Source organism: Populus trichocarpa, chromosome 5, assembly GCF_000002775.5.
Source record: "Populus trichocarpa isolate Nisqually-1 chromosome 5, P.trichocarpa_v4.1, whole genome shotgun sequence".
NCBI lineage: Eukaryota > Viridiplantae > Streptophyta > Magnoliopsida > Malpighiales > Salicaceae > Populus > Populus trichocarpa.
Genome location: NC_037289.2, coordinates 23,643,478 through 23,667,895, shown reverse-complemented (window position 1 = coordinate 23,667,895; position 24,418 = coordinate 23,643,478). Strand labels below are relative to the sequence as shown.

Here is a 24,418-nt window from a genome sequence, read left to right as displayed (position 1 = left end):
TTGAACTGAAAATGACCCCATGGTACCTTCTCTTAAAATCCTGGATTGCTATCCAATGTTTAATAAAATCATGGGGACATAAATAATCACTGAAAATCCAGCACTGGCAACCACAAACTAGTCAAAACAATAAACGGTCCCCGAGAGAGTTAAAATGAGAAAATGCTGGTTAGTCTAAGATGTTTTCTGTTTCTTTGCGTTTTTCCTAGTAATTAAGAAGTCCTCATCAGAATCATCTTCGGAGCTTTCATCTCCAGCCTTGCGCTTCTTAGGCTGTTTTGATGCAACTTTGGAGTCTGTCGCCTTCGTTTTTGTTGAAGATACAACTTTGGAGCCTGTTGTCTTTGTTTTCGTTGAAGATACTGTAGAAGATGGTGTCTTTTTTGTAACAGTTGTAGACTGAGTCTTCTTTGTGACAGTAATTGTTTTCACTGGCGAAGTGAACTTGTTCTTTTTCTGTTTCTTCTCATGAACTTTCTTGGCCATCTCCAAAGGTAGCAAACCAGATTCCATCAACCTGCATATACATTCAGATGCAGCTTTGTTTAAAAAATGCATGATGATACTCAAAAAGATAAGTACAATCATGATCACAAGGCTGACAATTCAACAATTTATCACAAAGCAGACAACAGTTCCGAAGAAATGAACATGATCATTGCACTCCCAAAGTCCCAATAGCCACACAGATTAGTTTGCTGAAATTAACTAAATTCAAAAAGATCAAGTCATGCTATATGACATGATATGTATACTTGTTCTTGTTTGGCCTCAATTCTAAACAAGAAGTGCAGTCTTTAGAGACAGTCAACTTTCAAATCCTAAAAGGGTCAGTTGATATGCACGACACACAGACTCGTAGGATCACTCAAAAACCAATATTATCCCTTTCCACTTGATTGAAAGTTGAAACTAATGCATGTTTTCAAGATGGAGTCATTGCTGCAATAGATTACAGAAGGAAAAGGGTCATGATTAACCAGAGAATTCAATTGATCATCCTCTAAACTACACAAACAATCACACCCAAACTTTCAGTGGTGTGACAAAAGATGAAGCAGAGATAAAACCAAGGTGAACTACAACCTGGTGAACCAAGAGCAAATTCAAATTCTTTTCAGAAAACTGATATTGATGTTGAGTTCTTCAGTTCTATATTCCATACATGATAAATGCATTTCTCCCATGACCATTATGAGATTACCATGAACAGCTGGGTTTCCTCTTGCTGAACCTACGACTATTTTTGAGAAAAAAGGAGTTGTGATTGCTCATTGACAAATTCCATATTTTGCGTGTCAAATTTGAGGGAGTTCAATAAAAAATGGCTATCCAACCATAAATGTCTATCATGAAAATTGCAGCATAACCTTTATAAAATATACATGGATCATAAAAATGCCATGTCCTAGAAATTACCAGTGAATTTATGCAAATAAACACTGATGTTATTTTAACTCAAGTATCAAAGAATTGATTGTGTTAGTGTACAACAGCAACAGAGTCTACACCATTCATCATATGGTTACATTGAGGGCACTTTAACTAGTCCACAATTTCTTATATGGCCTACACATCATAAGAACTGAACATCAAATCAGGGGCTCAATAGGGAATTAGATGCACTAATCCTTGTTGACCACATTAGAAAGAGGGAAAAAATAGGCCAAACGTAAGGTAACTACATATGTACACACTTGCAAAGTATGTTTATGTTTCTAAGTGGACATTTATGATTTCCATTTTGCATCAAAATAGCTGATTTTATGCACCGATGTTTTAAATACTTCTACACCATGGCAAGTGTTTTTTTGCAGATTCTCATCAACAGCCTTTGCACTTTCTAATTCCTGCATAAAACGTCAACATTTGCGAACATTGCAGTACTGGCTCACCAGGGGGCATGCCTTTATGTTTACCATCAAGAATATAATCTATCCAGGGCCATCCTTATCCCATATGTTCTAAAACTCCTGATTAAATTTGGTTTTGGTGCTGGTTTTATCACTCTCTTTATTATCAAAGCTCAACAATTCCATGGCTTGTTAAGCCAGCATGATACATTCAAATAATCCTAGATTAAGAGTTTGCAAGATCATGGTGAATGTACAAAGAATGGTTAAGGAGCGCATCATAGAAGATCAAGTACCGGCTCACCAGGGGGCATGCCTTTATGTTTACCATCAAGAATATAATCTATCCAGGGCCATCCTTATCCCATATGTTCTAAAACTCCTGATTAAATTTGGTTTTGGTGCTGGTTTTATCACTCTCTTTATTATCAAAGCTCAACAATTCCATGGCTTGTTAAGCCAGCATGATACATTCAAATAATCCTAGATTAAGAGTTTGCAAGATCATTGTGAATGTACAAAGAATGGTTAAGGAGCGCATCATAGAAGATCAAGCAAGTCCTTTAGTAACTATCAGCAAACTTCTTTTCCAATTACCAAGATAATGGTATGATAACAAAGAGACTGAACCCTAAAGACAAAACGACTCACCAGAATTGTGCCATTTCACTTTCGGGAATCTGCTCATACAGTGTCTCATAAAATATCCTCAATGGGTCTCTCTGCAACCATAGAATCCAACAAGCCCCTTAAAAATCAGGAAAATAAAAGGAAAACAACTTAAAGCAAATGAAACAAACTACATTACCTCCTCGGGAGGATCTCTCTTCTGTCCAGGAAAATCATAAACCTTTCTCTCCCTCTTCTTCACAATCTGCACAGCTGCCACATACACCTTTGTCTTCTTATTAACTTCCTCTTTTTTAACTTTCTTCTTGTTCAGCTCCTTTATCTCAAACCAATCCGCAAAATAAAACAAAACCACGCCCATCAATTAAAAAATCCATTCTTGCATCTAATTAAAAGCAGGAAAGTAAAATAATCCCACTATTTCAAACCAGAAATTTAACTCCCTCGCACTCTCTCTCTCTCTGTCAACAAGCCACAGGGACTAATAAAAACTAAACCTTTATAAAGTGCAAGACCAAAACTGTAACCTTTAGAAAAATAACACACTTGATAAAAGAAAGAAGGCCAAAACCAAAATACCTTATCAGTTTTGGAAGCAGGGATCTTTTTGAAGATGGGTTTATCATCATCATCATCACTATTAGGTTCTTCTTTCTTGACTTTAGCTGCTGGTTTAGAGCTAGAACCCGAAGAGCCCTTGCCCTTACCTTTAATGGGTTCATCAAAATCATCATCTTGAGGCTCTTCTTTCTTGACTTTGGTAGCTTTGGACCCAGATTTTGTGGTTAAAGTACCAGCATTTGTTGGGTTCTTTTTCCGGGCTTGGAGCATGGCACTCAAGCTCTTTTTCTCATCTTCTTCTTCTCCTGCTGGTGCTTTTTTTACTACCTCTTCTTTCTTCGCGAGTTTCGCATCCTCTGAAGGCATCTTTTAGAGAAAACCCAGAGAACGATTGATGGAGCTTCTATAGACGTTGTGATGATTGGTGAGGAAAAAAGCACTTCGTTTCAGGGGTAATATCTAGGCGATGTCGTATGGAGCTAGTAGCATTAGCAGTAGCGATCTAGACGCAACGACACCGTTTCCCTTGCACCTTTAAATATTCAAATTTCTACATGGAAAATATTTTACTGATAACCCTTAAATCTTTTTACTCTATATTTATGAAAACTTAATTTATTGATTGAATAATAATATTTTATTTCATTTTATTAATTGATTTTTAATATTTTAAAATTAATTTAACTATTTGTTTTCACGATTATATATAAAGAAAGGAAAGAGATCCACTTACACACGTGTAACATTAATTATAGTTAATAAATCTTTTGATTTCTCTTTCTTAATTGCAATTCCTTATTTATTATCTTTCTATCTTTAACTTTTACTTGACTAATTTTTATCTTATTTACCTTATTGATTTTTGAATTGTTTTACAGGGATTTTATATTTTTGAAATTAGTTGTTGAATGATAAATTTCTTCATCAGCATGAACTAATTAGATTTTGTTTTTCAAAAAATAATTTTTTTAAGGAGGTGAACAGATTAATCTTTTGATTAAAAGGTCATAATCAAATTTCAGAACTAATTTATTTACAAAATCAAGATATTCAATAAAAGAAGTAATTTAATAATATGTATTATCAAGTCTTAAAATCTAGAAATCGTTTTTAATGGTGACTATAAAATCTCACTGAGTTTGGCATGATAATGTTATGGATTAATTTCTATGAAGTGATATTAGAGTGGAACGAAATAAAAATTAGGAATTAATTATTTCTATATTATATATTGTTTGAATATTTAAAGCCATGTTTGTTTTTGTATTTTAAAAACGATTTTGAAAATTTTAAATTTTTTTTATTTGCTTCAAATTAATATTTTTTATGTTTTTTTTATTATTTTAATGTGCTGATGTCAAAATAATTTTTTAAAAATAAAAAAATATATTATTTTAATATATTTATAAATAAAAAACACTTTGATGTTTGATGAAACACTTGAAGATAGTCCTTTGATACTGGATACGCTGGTGTAGATTTCTTTTCTGTAATTGGATTAGAATAATATAAGTAGTGCTAAAGTCGAATATAAGTAGTGCTAAAGTTGATGTGCTAAATGAGAGTTCGAGATGAGAGTTCGAGGTGGGATGAGTAAATTAGCTCGAATTGATTAGTGTATCTGCTTCTATTTTCATAATGAATCAAAAGGAACTATAACCACATTATCAAAGATGCGACCTTCACACTTCCTAACACAAGCATCGTATGGCTTGGATGATAGAACCTGGAGCTTGCCTTGGGGATTGGTGGTGGTGCTTGCTGTGATGGTAAATTACAGGTCTTCTTTTCAGTCCATGTGGTCTCCAATTGTATGGAGGCCCGTTTAGTGGCTAGCTCTTTGCATCATCCATGTATTTTATAACATCTTGTATCGAGAAGATGAACAAGAAGGCTTTTGCTATCTTTTTTTCCATTTGGATTTTTTATGCTCCTAATGTTTTGGGGCATCCCGACAATTATATACAAGAGTATCTGTTGCAATGAAGGGGCATTACAAATTCTAACCAAATTCAGCACTACAGACTAAGCAGGACTACAGCTAACTTAAACTGCACAATAAGATCGAAGGAAAGCATGGCTTTCCTCAAGATATGACACAACTTAACTTACATCAGATCGACAATAATATAGAAAGAAAATTTTACAGAGCCAAACATCGGAGTTCAATAAGAAACTACACAGAGAAGCTGCTACTTTGTTAAGCTGAGAGGTTAAAGAATGGTGTGGTAAGGTCATTAGGCAGGAGTAGATGGGACCTTCACTTTAGGAACTTCAAAGGTAGAAGAGAACAGTTTCGGAGTTTCCAAAATGTCAATCCTTTTTTTCTTCAAGCTTCTGCTACCCTGACAACAAAAAAGGCGTTAATCACAATTAAGCTTTGCATGATCAAAGTAGATGTGATAACACGCATGTTTAACGTTCATTTTAACAGATCACAAACAAAAAATGTCCTGTATTTGCAACAAATCACAAAGAATCATGCAGATTGCAGATTCAACATTCGACTTTGACTATCAATCTATATATGACTACAAGATAACATGAACAAACAAAAAAGAAGCAAGTTTTCCCCAGACACTTTTTAAGTTGCTATTGATGTGATAATCATATAATTTTTTAGCTCTAATGATGCATTTAATGGTCTTCCAACACAATAGTTCTTCTAAAAGCTGCTGTCTATTTTTGTTCTTTCATAAATGAAAAGATTATATAGTCCCTAGATATCCAATGATGCATAAGCCAAATTAGCCATCATCTTATACCGGGAAAAAAAAAACCCGACATGCCACCCTTTCTCACTTTGTATGTGCACTATTGATTCTTAAGTACCTTGTCAGAACCTTTTGAAGGAACAGTGGCCAGTATAGGTGCCGATACTTTCCTGTCAACGAGATTGCTAAAATTTCTGCCACAGCTTTTGACTCCCAAATTTGAAGATCTAGTTGGTGCACTGCAAGGTTTCATTATCGATGTAACTTGAGCACTTCTTGACTTTCTAATAAATTCCAACTCCTGGGAAAGTTTGGAAATTTCTCCCTTCCATTTTTCTGCATCAGCTTCCATCTTGGCCACCTTCATATTCAGTCTGCGAATAATTTCATCCTTCTCATCATTAGAGGATTGGAGCAATTCTGCGGTGGCAAGAACTTCTGCTATCTTCTCATTCGCCTTTTCAACTTCAGCTTCCTTACTCCTTAATTTACTGGTCAGATTGCTTTCTAGAATATTATATTGATTCCACACAAAAGTTTTCTCTTTCAGGAGTGCAGATACTTCAGAATTCTTTTCAGAAACAAGCTTCTCATTTTCAAGCTTTAGCCTTTCTACTTTGGCTTCCAACTTTTTAGCACCACCAGACTTCATATCACTACTCCCACCTCCCTTTCCATTGGCAGTTTCTTCAGAATTTGCCTGATAAATATCAAACAGAGAATTAAAATCCCACGATGGTATTTAAAGTAAAGTCCCCAAGAACCAAAAAATGAAACAAAACATACTTTTAAGTTTTGAGAGAGGTAGCTAAACCATGCTTGAAAATCTGCCAATTCATCTTCGGTTTCCTCTGCAATTACAAACACCAATCAAATGTAGCATAATTAAATACGTAAAGGAGTTGTTACAAAGCCATCCATGAACAAGTGCATTCCCAACAACATAATCTAGGTGAAATTCACCATGCGTTAACACCAAATAACAAACTAATAATTCTGAGTCAAGAGAATCAAACAAGAAAGTTAGCAGCAAGGATGAAACCTGTGAAGTGTTTTAATATGCAGTTAGACATAAAACTTGAATTCAACCACAGTTTTCAATGGAGAATCACTCCTACACCAATAAGATATCCAAAGTACTAGAGTGTCTTACCATATTCTATTACCCATTTTGTTTGTGCCATCGCCAAAATCATAGAAAGCATTCATTTTCTTAATATAACAAGGGGAAAAATTAAATAATCTAACCCTTGCTTCATCTTAAATTAAAAAAATCATCCAACAAACTCTAAATTCCAAAATTGCTTTTTTTTTTCCCATTTATATTCTACATATCACACAAAGAAGGCATAAAAACACTTGAAAAAAAAAAAACTATCACCTAATTTCCCCCTTTGTTCCTACCACAGACTCCACCATTAAAATGACATAATGCATTGCACATAAGGGAGAAAAAGAAAGGAGCAATCCTTTATCATTCAGTCCTAATTAGTGTTATCTCAAAATTAGAACTTGCAACCTGATACTAATTCTCCAAATTCCGTTTCTTTTCACATTAATCAAAACAAATCACAAAAAGAGTGCATAAAACCCTTGAAAAAGCCACTGACCTAATCTCGATTTGTGAAGAGATGCCTCTCTCTGCTTCAATCCCAACATCAAATCACTTTTCGCAGCCTCAAGCACACAGGCCATATCTTTCTCCACCAAATCCCCATTAATCTACACAAGAAATCACAAAAAACCCAAGTTTTCAAAACCCTAATTTTAAAATCCAAAAAGAACTAAACTTTTTGACAAGAAAGTAAACTTGCCTGTGAAATATGATCTTCATAGAGACGAATATCAGAAACCCATCTTTCGTGTTGTGTTTTAATGCGATCTTCAAGAAAGTGCCTCTCTTTTAAGAGGGTTTCGAGCTGTTCTTGTTGGCTCTTTAGTAATTTTACTAGGCCACCGAATACTTTATCCCATTTTTCACGATCTGAAGTTACTAATTGAGTGCAATTTGAAGTACCCATTATTGAATCGAATCGTTATAGAAGATGAAGGAGGATGAGGAGAAGAAAAGGAAGGTTTTTTGAATTAAAAAGGAATAATTGTGATTTTAGGGCTTTCACTGTTTGAGAGCGGATTCGACCGTTGTAAATTAAAAAAACGCAAAACAGGGGGGGTTTTCAGTGTAGTGATAGGGAGATTGGCTTCTTTACTGGAGTGATTCGGGCCATATTGGGCCTTAACTATAATATTTTCTAAAAATAATAAAAATAAAAGCCATTGATGAATACTCCCTGGATGTTCAGACTTCAGATCATCCATTTTCAGAAATAATCCTCCACAAATTTTCATTATCCAATTTGGAATGAATAACATCGTTCCAAAGCAAATGGGCTTTATCATTGGGCTCGTAAAATTATCCATAATCAATTTGCCATTTATCATTCAAGCTTACTTAAGGATGTATATTTTTACATTTCAAAGGTATTTTTAAAAAAACATTAAATTTTTTTTATTTTCTTAAATTTATTTTTTTATATATTTTCAGATTATTTTGATTTCAAAAATAATTTTAAAAAAATAAAAAAAATATTATTTTAATATATTTTTGAACGAAAAACACTTTAAAAAACAATCGATACCATATTTTAAGGGACCCTCTTATAATAAATGTTATTAAATTTGACTCGACTTTATAGATCAACAAGGTGATTCATTGACCTAATTGTTATTTAAAATCAATTTTTTTAAAAAAAAATTAATTTAGATTTGATTTATTTTAACTCAGTTAATCTAATCAAAATATATTTTACATTTAAAAAAAATATTCAAAACTATATCATTTTAGCTTTTTTTTTTTTTGTAATTTTGAAACAACACTTTTTAAATCAACCTAAATTAACTCATTCAACTCGTGACCTAGATAATAAATTTAATTGAGTTAAATAACTTTTCTTATAATCCACAATCAAAGAGAACGTTAGAGTGCAAAGAAAAGGATTAGCAAGTTCATTACCATGAGAATTGTTATAATTTGTATTTTAAGTCTTCAACACAGTTGTGATTATGCCAGTTATTAGCCTTTGTTAAGGTAAGCAAAAGGATAGAGTTTGAAAAGACAAGTTAATGGATGAAACTTCCCAAGTCATTACCGGATCTTACAAGATTTCCACGCAAGCCAACATTTTCACCTCTTGTACCAAATTCAAGTGCCAGACATGAATAAAGCATGTTCTTTTCATTAGTTGATGATGCGTACGAAGGCAGTGTAGGTTTCCTCGTGCACATCCTCGGCACTTCCTAAGCCTACTTCTATCCTTTATATATGTTTGTGTTATCTTAATGTTACTCTATTTAGGGTCGCTTTCCATTTGCTAATCATCAAAGTTAACGTTCATTGTTTCCCTCTCAACTGGTATGAATGCCTATTTTCTTTAATTTTCTGAATCTATGTTGCTATATTGATAACTATACTAAATCGTTGATGCCCATTTCTTTTGATCAATCGCAGGTGTTATTATACTATCAAGTCTAGATTGTTATTTCAGTGACTGGTTTGAGAATTTCAAGGATGTCTCCGATTGCTGCCATGGATGTGTGTCAAAATGCAAGTGTCAAAAACTTTGAGGCAGCAGGCTCTATTTTTGAAATTGATTCCGAATTCTTAAGATTGTCTGACAAGCCTAGACCTGTCAATGTGGAGAGAAAGAGATCCTTCGATGAAAGATCATTTAGTGAAAATTCCTTTCGCATAATAGACCATCTTGAGAATTTGTCTCCCGCAGGAAGAAGGTCTGGTTTTAATACACCAAGGTCATGTGGTTTTGAATCACACCCCATGGTAGTCGATGCGTGGGAATCGTTGAGAAGAACATTGGTTTACTTCCGGAGCCAACCTGTCGGGACTATCGCTGCATTGGACCATTCTGTCGAAGAACTCAACTATGATCAGGTAAATTCGATCCCCTTCAGTTTCTGTTTCCTTTGAGCCTTGTTCGACTATTCTTAATCCATAGTAGCTGTGCTGGTCTTCCTGTACTTGACAGGTATTTGTTAGAGATTTTGTACCGAGTGCTTTAGCTTTTCTGATGAATGGGGAGCACGAGGTAGTCAGGAATTTTCTTTTGAAAACCCTTCATCTCCAGTCACGTGAGAAAATGGTAGACCAGTTCAAGCTAGGAGCAGGAGTGATGCCAGCAAGTTTTAAAGTGCTCCATCATCCTGATAGAAATATTGAGACTTTAATGGCTGACTTTGGCGAGAGTGCGATAGGAAGAGTGGCTCCTGTTGATTCTGGATTTTGGTGGATTATATTGCTTCGTGCATATACCAAGTCCACAGGAGATTCTTCCTTGGCTGAAATGCCTGAATGTCAAAGGGGTATGCGCCTTATCCTGAATCTGTGTCTGTCAGAAGGCTTTGACACATTCCCAACTCTGCTCTGTGCCGATGGATGCTGTATGATCGACCGTCGAATGGTTGGTTTACAACACAAGTTGCTCTTGTTGTTTATCCTGGAGTAGACAAACTAATTGTACTGTTTTTCATGTTGTTGTTCAGGGTGTGTATGGATATCCTATTGAGATTCAAGCACTCTTCTTTATGGCACTAAGGTGTGCTTTGATTCTACTCAAGCAAGATGATGAAGGGAAGGAATTTGTGGATCGGGTAGCTACGCGGCTCCATGCTTTAAGCTATCACATGCGCAATTATTTTTGGCTAGACATGAAGCAACTCAACGACATATATCGGTATAAGACAGAGGAGTATTCTCATACTGCTGTTAACAAGTTCAATGTTATGCCTGATTCTCTTCCAGATTGGGTTTTCGATTTCATGCCGACTCGTGGTGGCTACTTCATTGGAAATGTTAGTCCTGCGAGAATGGACTTTCGTTGGTTCTGTTTAGGTAATTGTGTTGCAATTTTGTCATCTCTGGCAACTCCTGAGCAAGCTTCAGCAATAATGGATCTAATTGAATCTCGATGGGAAGAACTGGTTGGAGAAATGCCACTGAAAATCTGTTATCCAGCCCTAGAAAGTCATGAATGGCGTACTGTGACCGGCTGTGATCCGAAGAATACTAGGTGGAGTTACCACAATGGAGGGTCCTGGCCAGGTTAGCTTTTTATGCTTTCGAAATCTAGCTTAAGTCATGATACATTGCTTCCAAGATTGGAATGGATTGTAGTTCTTGGCTATGATCTCCAAGGGTATTTGAGATATTTACCTGTGTAATTGTTTCAATGCAGTCCTTTTATGGCTTCTAACAGCAGCTTGTATCAAGACTGGCCGTCCTCAAATTGCTAGGCGTGCCATTGAACTTGCTGAAAGCCGGTTATCAAAGGATCACTGGCCTGAATACTATGATGGCAAGCTTGGTTTATACGTTGGAAAGCAGGCTCGCAAATTCCAAACGTGGTCCATTGCCGGCTACTTGGTTGCCAAAATGATGCTTGAAGATCCATCTCATCTTGGCATGATTTCACTCGAGGAAGACAAACAAATTACGCACTTGGTGAAAAGATCTGCTTCGTGGACTTGTTGACATTTCCTACTATCATTTTCTATGTTTCAAGATTTGGTTATTTTTTGTTAGAATGTCAGATAGACAATGGAACTTTTACTGATTAATGATATTGGTTATCGATTGTAGCTTTTCATAGATCCAATTGCCATATGAAACTTTCTTTTTTGTGCTAAAACTGCAACAATGAACTGAGGACCCGAGCATCATATGGAAGTATGAAACCAATTAATCAAAGAGATAGTCCATCAATTGAACGTCAATATAGTAATCGTGGGATATAAAAAAATAATTATATATTACTAAATAATACATCAATTGAACATCGTATCAAAGCAATGCTATTAAATCCGGCCTTGCCTGGCAACGAAGAGGTCAAGGCAAACGCCAAAGATCAAGGCGTTTTTAGCGATGGTATCAGGGTTGGCAGCTTTGGTTTTTCTTAGAATGGTTGTTAATGATCATGGCAACCTCTTTGTTGCTGCTGAGACTGTTCATGCTATTGGACTCTATGTTCCTATTTATAAGCTCATGAAGGAGAATACATGTGCTGGTAATACATACGAAACATCTCTCTCAGCTTCTTTTTTTTTTTCCTTGTATAGGTTTATGTCAATCTTGCATTATGACTTGGAAAGGATTTCTTCTTGTTTTCTGTAAATGGTGATTCATCTTCTCATATGGGAAGACTGTGATGAGTGAAGAATTTGTGTTGAGGCTTGAGGTGTGAGGGTCTAATGTGCTAATCGAGGATAAGTAGCTTTTATTGAAGAAAGCAAGATCAATTTTCGTTGTGTCATGCATATATAATTGCTTGATAGATATCATTCATCTCTGTATTACGCACCAGCACAACTCTAGATTTTGTTTTGTGGTAAATCTCATGCTTGAAACTCCGGCCATAATTAGTCTCTCTGTTCCGATCTCTCTAATTTTAGTTTTTTTTGGCAGGACTTCCACTAAAATCACAGGAGCTAGCAGCTATATTTTAGCTGTTAGGCTCTATTGCAGTTTTGTCATGGAGTATGACATACACAATCTACTTGATTCAGCTACGTTGCTGACAAACCTCTGCATAATTTATGTGATCCGATTCAACTTGAGTTCCAGTTAAGTGGAAGACAAAGAAAAACTCTGCAAGTCACTATTTGTTGAGTCTTGTGCGTTCTTTGAGCTGAAATAATCCATTGATAGCACCCTTTTTTTTTCTTTCCGAAAATCCCATGGGATTTTAAAGATCATGGAGTGATCATATTTTAGCATGTAAGTTAAAGCATTAAATTGCAATGTTTCCATGTGTATTTCATCAGTTAGCTAATCCTGTAGGTTAAAAATTCCTGATTTTATTATGCCCTCGGCAAGATTATCAATTGGCTTACAAGTCCTTCAATGAGTTTAACCAAAAACCATCATGGGATGAGATCTAACAGTCTTTGATCGGCTAGCTCATCCTGTAAGTCAAACATCCCTGATTGTAACCCTGCTAGGTTTTATCGGTTACTTGTGCTTGCAATACTTAAATGAGTTTAAACGCAACCATCCTGATCTGTGCCCACTGAAATGGTTGGTTAGCGTGTTATGTGAATTCTTGGATTCACTTTGGTGTTGCCATCAATTTGCGAGATTAAATGCACAAAGATAGCATTACTAATTCTGTTTATAATGTTGTTTGATCATGAGTTTTTTTTTCCCCTCTCCGTTTGCTGTATGTTGCTTTTTTCTTAATGTACTGTGAGCCTTTTCTCCTCTCAAACAGGTGATTCCATGTACTGTGCTAGCTTTGGTTACTCATCCAGGAACACAGCATCACATATTCAACAGGACACAAAGGTATGACTGAGAGTAACATGTGCATTCCTATTAGCCTTTTCAAAATGGAGCATGTATTTTGGAAATATGGGAACGATGACGGCAGATTTTCTTCTTGATTGATGCCTAAATGAAGCCTATTATAGTGTGTGTGTGTGTGGGGGGGAGAGGTGGTTTCCAAAACAAAGAAGCAGAAAAATAAGAGGAAAAACGACTCTCTTTTTTCAAGGGACCAAACAGAATATTTACTTTTAGCGCAAGTTTCAATTCATGAGCTCGTTACATCACAAGTTAACATTACAAGCCAATAGTCCCAGCACAGAAAAAACTCTTTTGTTGCTCACTTTCCGGGAACGAAGTTTGTGGCATATGCCCAGGCGTTGTTGTTTACTGGGTCAGAAAGGTGGTCAGCCAGGTTCTCCAGTGGTCCCTTTCCGGTCACAATGGCCTGGACAAAGAATCCGAACATTGAGAACATAGCCAACCTACCATTCTTGAGTTCCTTCACCTTCAACTCAGCGAATGCTTCGGGATCGTCAGCCAAGCCCAGTGGGTCGAAGCTTCCACCTGGGTAGATTGGGTCAGTTACCTCACCGAGTGGCCCGCCAGCAATTCTGTAACCCTCAACGGCACCCATCAAGACCACCTGTGTAGCCCAGATGGCCAAGATGCTTTGTGCGTGGATCAAGCTTGGGTTGCCCAAGTAGTCAAGTCCACCCTCGCTGAAGATCTGGGCTCCAGCCTTGAACCATACAGCCTCGCCGAACTTGACACCGTTGCGGGACAAGAGCTCGGGGAAGACGCATCCAAGAGCTCCAAGCATGGCCCACCTGGAATGGATGACTTCAAGCTCACGGTTCTTGGCAAAGGTCTCTGGGTCAGCAGAGAGGCCAGCAGTGTCCCAGCCGTAGTCACCAGGGAACTCACCAGTCAAGTAGGATGGGGGCTCACCAGAGAACGGGCCCAAGTATTTAACACGGTCTGGTCCGTACCATGGGCTCCCGGAGGGAACAGGCTTGGTGGTTTTCCTCATGGAGACACGGCCATTGCCCATGATCTCAGAGGAGGAGGGGTTGAGCTTCACCGCCTTTCCGGCTAGCGAAGGGGACGAGAGGGCCATTGTTGCTGCTGCCATTGCTGGATGAGCGGGTGCAGTTAAGATTTTTTTTGAGCTTTGGGTTTAGTGGTGGAGAGTATTGGCTAGCTGGGGTATTTGTAGGAAGCTATGCGTTTGAGTTCCTTTATCTCTGTGGTATCTAAATTCTTGGATTACACGGGGCTACACCTATAGAGCAGAAGCTCTTATCTTCGGGTATCTGAATCTCTCATCTCATTGGAGGCCCTAGATTTTGGGCTCTATACTTATTATCTTACTTGGCACCCTCTAAATCACCATGTTATTAGATTCATTTCTGAAGTTGTAAGTATTCCACGTATACATTTTATCAGAATTGAGTGGCTGGTAGAATGGCTTCACAAAATATCTGATGAAATGAAAATAATGAGAGGTTGTGGCTTGTCTAGCCAAGAATATCTCGATCAAATGACTTCAAGTTTTTCTTCTTCTTAAGAAAACGTCTTCATTAATTGTTTTTCTTGAACCAAATTAATGATACTCCCCATCTGGGGTGGATTCAATCAGTGTTTTCTAGCTATAATGGCAGCCAAGTTTTCCATTCAAAACACAATCCTTTTCTCATGTCAAGAAGCATTAAAGCCATGCTTCTTCCAGAATTTCTTGGAGGCCTATATTTTATCTGGTGGAGATTGCTAAAACTGGTAATTGGCATTGCTGTCAGATTGTAATCAATATGATAAATTGATGCAAGATTTACACCAACCATGTCTTGTGCTTTTTAACTCTTGTCCACCAGAAGGAAACAATAAATCTAACTGTTCTCACTAATTTGAGGTAAAACTGCTATAAACATAATGTAGAGCACATTAGACAACATGACGTTAGATTTCATGGCTGCCTCCAAGCTAATAGAGATAGATTGTGAGATGACCAAAAGCATATGTGGCAAATTTCTATTGGAACAAACACATCTTGAAACATTGCTCCAGATTTCGGATACGTTTTTTGGCAGCCAAAATGACGTGGAGATGATAGGTGGTGTAGAGAGTGCCAGGTCGACATTCAAAATCGATCTTCGAAAACGTGACCAACCAATAAGAGTGCAGTCATAGAAATCCTAAGATAAGGACCATCTCCACAAGATCAAATAAAAAGAAGACCGTCAACTCCAACCCACGGCCACCAAACATCATCTCTTCAATCGTAAATCACAAATACATACACGTTTACTCATCAGCTCGAAAATGGCAGCAGCAACAATGGCCCTCTCGTCCCCTTCGCTAGCCGGAAAGGCGGTGAAGCTCAATCCCTCCTCCTCTGAGATCATGGGCAATGGCCGTGTCTCCATGAGGAAAACCACCAAGCCTGTTCCCTCCGGGAGCCCATGGTACGGACCAGACCGTGTTAAATACTTGGGCCCGTTCTCTGGTGAGCCCCCATCCTACTTGACTGGTGAGTTCCCTGGTGACTACGGCTGGGACACTGCTGGCCTCTCTGCTGACCCAGAGACCTTTGCCAAGAACCGTGAGCTTGAAGTCATCCATTCCAGGTGGGCCATGCTTGGAGCTCTTGGATGCGTCTTCCCCGAGCTCTTGTCCCGCAACGGTGTCAAGTTCGGCGAGGCTGTATGGTTCAAGGCTGGAGCCCAGATCTTCAGCGAGGGTGGACTTGACTACTTGGGCAACCCAAGCTTGATCCACGCACAAAGCATCTTGGCCATCTGGGCTACACAGGTGGTCTTGATGGGTGCCGTTGAGGGTTACAGAATTGCTGGCGGGCCACTCGGTGAGGTAACTGACCCAATCTACCCAGGTGGAAGCTTCGACCCACTGGGCTTGGCTGATGATCCAGAGGCATTCGCTGAGTTGAAGGTGAAGGAACTCAAGAATGGGAGGTTGGCTATGTTCTCAATGTTCGGATTCTTTGTCCAGGCCATTGTGACCGGAAAGGGACCACTGGAGAACCTTGCTGACCACCTTTCTGACCCAGTTAACAACAACGCCTGGGCATATGCCACAAACTTCGCCCCCGGAAAGTGAGAGATTCTTGGTTTTACTAGAATGATATATTTGTGTGTGTGTGATTTGAGTGGTGTGTGGTGATGTAAATTAGTATCCAGAAGGTGACATGTGTACTACCAAGTCGTGATGAGTGTATGATCTTTCATAATTCTTTTGAATTTCTAAATTTATCGTCTTGTGCTTAAAACATCTCATTACAGTTTGAATCCTCTCATCGAAAGAGGATGAGATTAGTATCCAAAATGTGATTAAAGCTTGAAAACCCAAAAACATTGGAAACTAACTCCACAGAAACTCCAAGGACCCCAATATACACAGACCAAGAACCCATTAATAACAACAACCATTTGCATTCTCTCACCTTCTTTCAAATCATCTCAAAAAAACATCATGTCTGCTATCTTTAGCCCCTGGGCGAGGTTGTCAATAATGGCGACGGTGGAAATTTTATCATGGAGTAATTCTATGAGAATGTGTTGATATATCAGTTTATAACTGTTTTTTTTTTAAAAAAATATGTATTTAAAAATTTATTGAATTCTGAATAATTCGATCAAGCTAAGAGCAGCTCCAACCGAGCAGCTAAATGAGAAGCCAAACGTCATTCGCTTTTTATTTCTTCACTGTTTGCATTCCAACGGAGGAGCTAAACAAATAGCCAAAATGGCTATTTGTTTTCTTCACAATCATTTCTACATTTAACTGTAGAAATGGCCAAAATAATAGTTGTTGGCCAACGACTATTTTTATAGCCGTTGGCCAACAGCTTTTTTTTTAAAAAAAAAAATATAGAAGAAATTTTCTATAAATACATGAAGAAAAAACTTGTAGTTTTAAATTTTTGTATTGTGTCTCACCCTTCTCTCAAATTTAAAAAAACAAGAATCAATTATTCTCCGGTTAATTATTAACATCGGTTGTGTTAATTAGCTGAAATTAAAAGGTATGCTTGTTTAAAAGCTTTTTCTATTTTTTTTTTTATATCTCTTGATTTTTTAGACCTTTTGTTGTTAATTTAATATTTGTGATGAGTTTTATTTCTTTATTATTTTATGTTTTTAATATGGGTTAAGGAAGACAATTTTTATTTATATTGTTATCTTTGATAAAATTGAGAGGAATTAATAATGGTAGTTGATATTGATAAAAAGATAGAGTTACATATTTAAAATTTATTTTTTATTGTCTGTTTTAATTTGAGGTCAATTATATTTTGTCTTTTTGAAAATGCAATTAAACTAGTATATCGATTCTCTTTTAGTTCCAAAAAATGGTCAAATTGTTATGTTAGAACAAGTAGGAGGCAATGCTTATTATTAATTCGCATGTATGAAAACTACAAAATTGCTAGACATTGAATGTGAGCTTCTTTTACACTCTCTTATAAGGTTTTAACTTGAGTTTTTTTTTTTTTTTAATGTAGATGGATTCAAACTTTCCAAGCTCTTTTACCAACTTTCTTATGAGTGAGTCAGAAGATATTCTCTCTCAACTAAGTGATTCTAATCAATTAATTGATGACTTAACATGCTCGAATTTAAATGTCCATTCGGCAAAAAAAATCACAAAGAAGTAAAAATTTCTCACCAGAGGAGGATTGTTTACTTGTCTCTGCATGACTAAATACAAGCAAGGATCCAATTACAAGAGTTGAACAACAAACAAAACAGTTCTGGGCTCGCGTACATGCTTACTTTGTAGAGAATGGAGGAAACTTGAATAATCATTCATAAATAAGCATCTCAAGTAGATGGCAAGAAATAAATAGAGAAGTCGGTAAATTTGTTGGATTTGTTACTCAAATTGAAAATCGTCAGCAAAGTGGAATGACCGAAGAATCAAGGGTAATGTTAATATTCATTTCTATGTTAAATTGTTTAACATATATTTTAACATTATTTATTTTATTTATTTTTTTACCAGATTAATGATGCTCGGCAAATGTATGCTTCTTGCGTTGGCAAACGATTTCAACTAGAACATTGTTGGGTTATCTTAAGAAAAGAACCCAAATGGCAATTTGAGCGTGCAAGTCAACATCAAAGGTCAAACAAGAAACAAAAAGGTCATGTCAATGCAAGTCCGGCTTCATCAACTCCATCTACCCCTGATTCTGTTAGTTTAGGAGAAGATAGTGAACCATTGATTTATCAAGATAGACCAATCGGTCAGAAGGCTGCAAATGAACGATTTAAACGTAGACAAGGAAGAGATAAAGTTGGGGATGTAACTGTAACGAATCTCTTACAACAATTCAGGGATACTCTAGTTGAAATTGAGGATTAGAAGAAACAAGACAGGAAAATTATGTTAGAGCAACAAGCCATGATGATTCAACAAAGTCAAGAGAAACAAGAATTGGACAGGATTGAGAAAGAAGAACAAATTATGAAAATGGATATTTCTAATTTGGATCCAATTTTTGCAGCGTATTTTCAAAATAAAAAGTTAGAAATTATGCAAAAGAGGGGTTTTGATTTTTAATTAACTTTGATTGATTTATTATAATGTAATGTATTTTTAATTAAATATGTAGAAAATTCTTGGTTATTTTAAATACATTGTTATGAAATTGATATCAATTCATAATACTTTTTTAAAGTTCCTCTAACACTTAACTATAACAAGTATGATTAATTAACTTAAAAGATAACAAACATAATGAAAAAAAAACATAAAAAACTTGAAAATTATGATAACATAAGAAGTTCAAATCTAAAGATTCTACTCGTTGCCATATTGTTCCCACAAATATTCAATCAAATCTTCTTGTAGTTGAGAACTAGTTGCTCTATCCCTAATTCGATTATGAGTTTGAAGAAAATCATGTAGTTCTGGTATTTCACCATGTGACACTGATATAAATGAATTGACTTCATGTTCATGGTCAAATCCAAGGTTCATTGCTCCTTCATCCTCAATAATCATATTATGCAAGCTTTCATAATATATGCAAGCGTTTCTTCATCCCAGTATCGAACAGATCCACGTACAATTGCAAAACGAGATTGGAGCACCCCAAATGCTCGCTCCACATCTTTTCTTGCAGACTCTTGCTTGCTTGCAAAATATTTTCTCTTTGCTCCTAATGGTCTTGGGATTGTCTTAACAAAGGTTGACCAATTAAGATAAATCTCATCTGCTAAATAGTATCCTATTGTATATTCATGCCCATTAATTGTATAATTGACAGGAGCAGTACGACCTTCAGCAAGTGCAGCAAAGATAGGTGACCGATCAAGAACATTAATATCATTTAATGATCCAGGCATTCCAAAAAAGGCATGCCATATCCAAAGATCTTGTGAAGCCACCGCCTCTAGAATTATAGTTGGTTCACGACAATGACGTATACATCCCATGCCATGCAATTGGGCATTTCTCCCATTTCCAATGCATACAATCAATGCTCCCTAACATCCCTGGAAACCCACGCTGCTCTCCAATTGATAATAATCGACAAATATCGGCCTCGTTTGGTGCCCTTAGATACCAATCACCAAAAACTTCTACGATTGCTTTGACGGAAGCTCTAAGACTTTCTATCGCAGTGGTTTCTCCAATTCGAAGATATTCATCAGTAAGATCTGCAGGAATACCATATGCAAGTATTCTGTGAGCTGCAGTTATCTTTTGAAGGCAAGATAAACCAAGAACACCAAGAGCATATGTCCGTTGTTTGAAATATGGATTATAAGCTTCCACTGCATTTGCGATCCGAAGAAAAAGACGACGACTCATCCTAAATCTTCTTTGAAATTGACTTTCAGTGAATTTAGGATTTTCTGCAAAATAATCATTATATAACATTAACTTACCTTCCTTTCTATTACGATTGACAATATTGTGACCAGGAATAGAGCCACGATACCCTGTTCTCCGCCCTTGATTATTCGATTCTTCTTCAGCAACCACAGCAATAGCAACTTGAAAAGCCAACACAGGAGTGTCATCATCAAAATCAAAAGCATCATAAAAATTAAAATTAGAATGATTCATGATGAATTTTAATGAAATATAACAAAGATTGGAGAGAAGAAAATGATGAGAAAAAATGTTAAGATATATGAGAATATTTATAGATGGACTATTTTTTCAAATTGTAAAATCTTAGAATGTTGGCGGTAATTTTTTCAAAATTTGAAATTTTAAAATTTAAAATGTTGGCGGTTATTTTTTCAAAATTTGAAATTTGAAAATTTAATGTTGGCTATTATTTTTTCAAAATTTTAAATTTTAAAATTTCAAATGTTGGCGGTTATGTTGGCGGTCATTTTTTCAAAGTTTGAATTTGAATTTACTTTTAAAAAATTAAATTTTTAACAATAACATATAAAACTTAAAATTAAAAATATTCATATAAATAAATTTTAAATTTATTATTAAATTATATTTTTTAACTTTCATATTACTTCATTAATTTTATATTACTTTTATAAATTACTCATATTAATTATATAATTAATAACATCATAATTATATTATATATAAAATATCTAAATTAGTTATATAATTATATTAAAATTAATTTAACATGAAATATATTAAAATATAAATGGTTTTTCTAAATAACTTTTTACTATTGGAATGCATATAATTCAAAAAGCTATATTTATATTATTCAAAAAGCTATTTTTTTTATTTGACTTTTCAATATAGCATTTTCAATGCTCTAATAATAATAAATGAATTATGGGAACAGCACGCCAGAGGTTGCTTGCCACCGAAGGCATCCTGTCGTGTGCTTAATTAAAAAAAAAAACGAGTGGACGAGGTGAACAATAAATAATAATAAAAAAGTCCGGGTGCAAGCTTGTGCTTCTTAATTCAGGTAAAGCATGCACGCCTGTTTTTTTAATATAATTAATTTAAATTTACCTTTGTTTTTAGGTTATTAATTCAAAATATTAATAATTTATCAAAATTTTTGAAATAATTAAGAATATATTTTAGTATATTTTATTAAATACTTTTCATTTTTTACTTTATTTTGTTTTCAAATAAGAATATAACTGTTTTTTTTATAATATTAGCAAGTTTTTGTTTAATCCATTTTTCTTTTTTTAGTTTTATATGGTTGTTTTTTTAATAGTGTATATTTTTATTGTTATGTAATTAAATAAAAAAATACTTTAAAAAAAATATTATTAAGTCGAGCCAGGCTCATCACTTGATTTGGCTGTGTTTGTTTTCCGGAAAGTGGTTTCCGGGAAACCACTTTCCAAACTTTCTTGTGTTTTTTTGCCATTAGAAAAGTTCATCAACGGAAAACACTTTCCAGTCAAAGAAAAATTTGGCTTGGTTTTCAGGAAAGTGTTTTCCTGGAAAATTTGGGAGGAAAACACTTTCCGGAAGTTGTGAAAAATTTAGAAATGTCATTATTTGCTGATTATATCAAATTTGATCCTCAAACTTTTGATTGCTATATATAATTTGTTTTGAATATTTATTTTTCAATTTCATCTCTTAAAATTTAATTTTTATATTAATTTTGGTTCTTATTTTTATAATTGATATTTGCTTTTTTCTTATCATTTTTTTATTGAAATTTTTTATCTATCAAATTTGATCCTCATTCTTTTGATTGTTACTTATTTTATTTGAAATAATTTATGAAATGTTAATTATTATTATTTTAATTTCTTCACCTTTTATTTTTTTTAATTTTTTAGATTTGATCTCTATTATTTTGATTATTATTTATTTTATTTGAGATAATTTATGAAATTATATTTTTTTTCAATTTCATTCTCATTCAACTTTTTAATTTGTAAGATTTGTTCCTCGTTATTTTAATAAACTTGAGAAAAATAAAACATTAATAAGTTATTTTCCAGCTCATTTTCCATGACATAACCAAACACTGGAAAGTGTTTTCCAACTTATTTTCCATTACACTACCAAACATCGGAAAATACTTTCCCGGAATTCACTTTCCCGGAATTCACTTTCCCGGAATTCACTTTCTAAAAGGAAACTACTTTCCAGCAAACAAACGGGGCCTAAAGTAAAAGATATAAAACCCGGCCTCGCAACACAGATTGATCAGAGTGATTCGGGGTTTTAGTTGGGTTTTCACTTTTCAATGGCTAAAACTCAGGCTTGCTATTAGCCCGGTTAAATTTGAATGACTTATTGGGTTAATTTGCAAGCTGAATAATCTGGTGTAACTTAGGTGAGACCTAATTTTTTTAAAAAAAATTCAAAAAAAATAAAATTAATTTATAAATATCTGACCTTATTTTTTTTTAGCCTACTTCTCCTTAAATATTTTTTAACTTTTTCATGTGAAATGATTATATTTATAGTGCATATCCATATGGAATATTTATTAATTTTTTCATGTTTTATAGCTATATATAGCCTTCATTCATATGAAAAGTTTTTAAATTTTTTACATATGAGATAACCATTTATATATAGCCTTCATTCACATTAAATATTTTTAAATTTTTCTATGTGGGATAACTATATATACCCTGCATTCATATAAAGAGTTTCTTAACTTTTAAATGTGGGATAACATAAATCCACATGAAATATTTCTTAACTTTTCACATGGAATATTAAAATCTCAAACATTTTTTTTATTTTTTTATGGGTTGACCCACTTCAACCCATGTAACCAAGGACCCAGCCTCTTAGCCGGGTCAACTCTCAAACCGGGTTTAATAACTATGGTTAAAATTGTATTTTATTTTAACTATAATTTTTAAAATATTTTATTTATTAATATACATAATAATTTTATATAGATTCTATTAAAAATTATTTCTTTAAATATTAGTTTCAAAAAAATTATAATTTGTAGCTTTTATTATGGTGTGATATATATCGTAGTGAGATGAATTGTAGTTGAAATTATTTTTTGCTTTAATTATAATGTTAAAAGTGTTGATTAATTATTAGTCACTACAATTTTGCACGAGTCTCATTGAATTTTTTTTAAAAAAGTATTAATTATAAAAATTTTATAATTTATATTTTTACTAGATTTTTTTTTCAAATTATAATAATAAAAACTATCACAATACTAAACTACCGCAATGCTAAAGTGCATGGGTGATAGTTGCATGCATTTTTTTTCTCATAAATAAAATAGGTAGTGCTATTGGTTATAATTGTTAGACGTAATTCTATAATCAAAATAAAAAATAACCTGAGTTAATTATTATATCAACTCATGAATTTTTAAATCAATATTTTTATTAAATTAATATTGTGTTTTTATAATGATTAGAATTGATCCGATTATATCCAACAAAAACAACTGGATCATTAAAAACATGGTTAATTAAGTTAAGTATGTTTTATCATGTCAATGTATTTTAGGTCAATTTAAAATGAGTTTACTAGATCAATATGTTGGATTAGTGCAGGTCTAATGATAATAATGATATTAATATCATAAAATTAACAAGCTGCACGAGTGATCTGACCAGACTTGTCAGGAACTTAATTACCACCCATCAACTTGATAATTGTCCACACTCCACTGATCGATCACACTCAGACACAAGAAAAACATTGTGCTGAGTTAAATTTAAAGCCTAGATAAGACCTCCTTAGGACATCACCATTTTGGCACTGTTTTTCCAACGTGGGTGGCGGCTAATGTTTTTTAATTGTTTTGATATTAAAAATAAATTATTTTAATATATTTTTAAATAAAAAATAAGTAACATAATAATACCAAACATTACCTTTACAGCGGGACGGCATTACTAGCAATACTATAGTTTTTGTGAGGCGCCAGCAGAGATTAGGTTGTCACAATAATCTGGTTGTCTATTTGATATTTGTTCTTGATTTTGTCTTAATTTATTTTGTTTAAATTTTTATGCTCCGTGCATGTCTGATTTTTTTTTCCTTTAACTCTTTCCTAATGATTGAGAAGGTTTTTAATTTCTTTATTTTGTGAAAGTGCGCAAGTGATTGAAAAAAAGAAAAAGCAGAACGCAAAAGTACCATGCACCAGTAGATGGAACATCTACTAAAATTCATGATTGTTTTTGTATTTTTAAATTTCTTTAAAAAAGAATTAAATATTTTTTAATATATTGATGTCAAATTTTTTTTAAAAAAAATATTATTTTAATATATTTCAAAATAAAAAATTATTTAAAAAAATAACCACTACTTGATCACCCTTTTACAAAATTTCTTCATTTGGACCCTTCCCTGGCTCCCCCTGGACGATTCCAAGGACTCTTCTCCACCAGATATCC

At 34.5% G+C, this 24,418-nt stretch overlaps 6 protein-coding genes and 1 pseudogene across 7 annotated transcripts; 3 read left to right on the top strand and 4 right to left on the bottom strand.

Annotated features, from left to right (window-relative positions):
* Positions 1-3,500, bottom strand: LOC7477674 (uncharacterized). 2 transcript variants are annotated; one of them, XM_006383680.3, is made up of 4 exons: positions 3,063-3,500; positions 2,662-2,805; positions 2,505-2,575; positions 1-517 (listed from the first exon to the last, which is right to left on the bottom strand). In XM_006383680.3, exons 1-4 carry the CDS (start codon positions 3,408-3,410, stop codon positions 175-177), a joined length of 906 nt encoding a protein of 301 aa, XP_006383742.1. In that variant the 5' UTR covers positions 3,411-3,500; the 3' UTR covers positions 1-174. The 2 variants fall into 2 exon arrangements, with proteins under 2 accessions (XP_006383742.1, XP_002306929.1); XM_002306893.4 differs by having other exon boundaries at positions 2,662-2,799; positions 3,063-3,488.
* Positions 3,501-4,926: 1,426 nt separating this feature from the next.
* LOC7493973 (uncharacterized) lies at positions 4,927-8,038 on the bottom strand. Its single transcript, XM_002306892.4, has 5 exons — positions 7,573-8,038; positions 7,369-7,480; positions 6,545-6,609; positions 5,877-6,458; positions 4,927-5,389 (listed from the first exon to the last, which is right to left on the bottom strand). The coding sequence occupies exons 1-5, from the start codon at positions 7,777-7,779 to the stop codon at positions 5,282-5,284; spliced, it is 1,074 nt and encodes a 357-aa protein (XP_002306928.3). The 5' UTR covers positions 7,780-8,038; the 3' UTR covers positions 4,927-5,281.
* A 977-nt stretch (positions 8,039-9,015) lies between these two features.
* On the top strand, positions 9,016-11,420 carry LOC7493972 (probable alkaline/neutral invertase B). Its single transcript, XM_002307690.4, has 5 exons — positions 9,016-9,170; positions 9,267-9,707; positions 9,802-10,233; positions 10,316-10,874; positions 11,008-11,420. Exons 2-5 carry the CDS (start codon positions 9,327-9,329, stop codon positions 11,301-11,303), a joined length of 1,668 nt encoding a protein of 555 aa, XP_002307726.3. The 5' UTR covers positions 9,016-9,170; positions 9,267-9,326; the 3' UTR covers positions 11,304-11,420.
* On the top strand, positions 11,370-13,596 carry LOC127905366 (ER lumen protein-retaining receptor B-like; annotated as a pseudogene).
* LOC7493971 (chlorophyll a-b binding protein of LHCII type 1) lies at positions 13,291-14,333 on the bottom strand. Its single transcript, XM_002306891.4, has one exon. The coding sequence runs from the start codon at positions 14,224-14,226 to the stop codon at positions 13,432-13,434; it is 795 nt and encodes a 264-aa protein (XP_002306927.1). The 5' UTR covers positions 14,227-14,333; the 3' UTR covers positions 13,291-13,431.
* Positions 14,334-14,973: 640 nt separating this feature from the next.
* LOC7493970 (chlorophyll a-b binding protein of LHCII type 1) lies at positions 14,974-16,356 on the top strand. The gene has a single exon (XM_002307689.4). The coding sequence runs from the start codon at positions 15,414-15,416 to the stop codon at positions 16,206-16,208; it is 795 nt and encodes a 264-aa protein (XP_002307725.1). The 5' UTR covers positions 14,974-15,413; the 3' UTR covers positions 16,209-16,356.
* A 3,062-nt stretch (positions 16,357-19,418) lies between these two features.
* On the bottom strand, positions 19,419-20,334 carry LOC112327456 (uncharacterized). The gene is made up of 2 exons (XM_024600445.2): positions 20,009-20,334; positions 19,419-19,777 (listed from the first exon to the last, which is right to left on the bottom strand). Exons 1-2 carry the CDS (start codon positions 20,187-20,189, stop codon positions 19,527-19,529), a joined length of 432 nt encoding a protein of 143 aa, XP_024456213.1. The 5' UTR covers positions 20,190-20,334; the 3' UTR covers positions 19,419-19,526.
* Between the last annotated feature and the right edge of the window lie 4,084 nt (positions 20,335-24,418).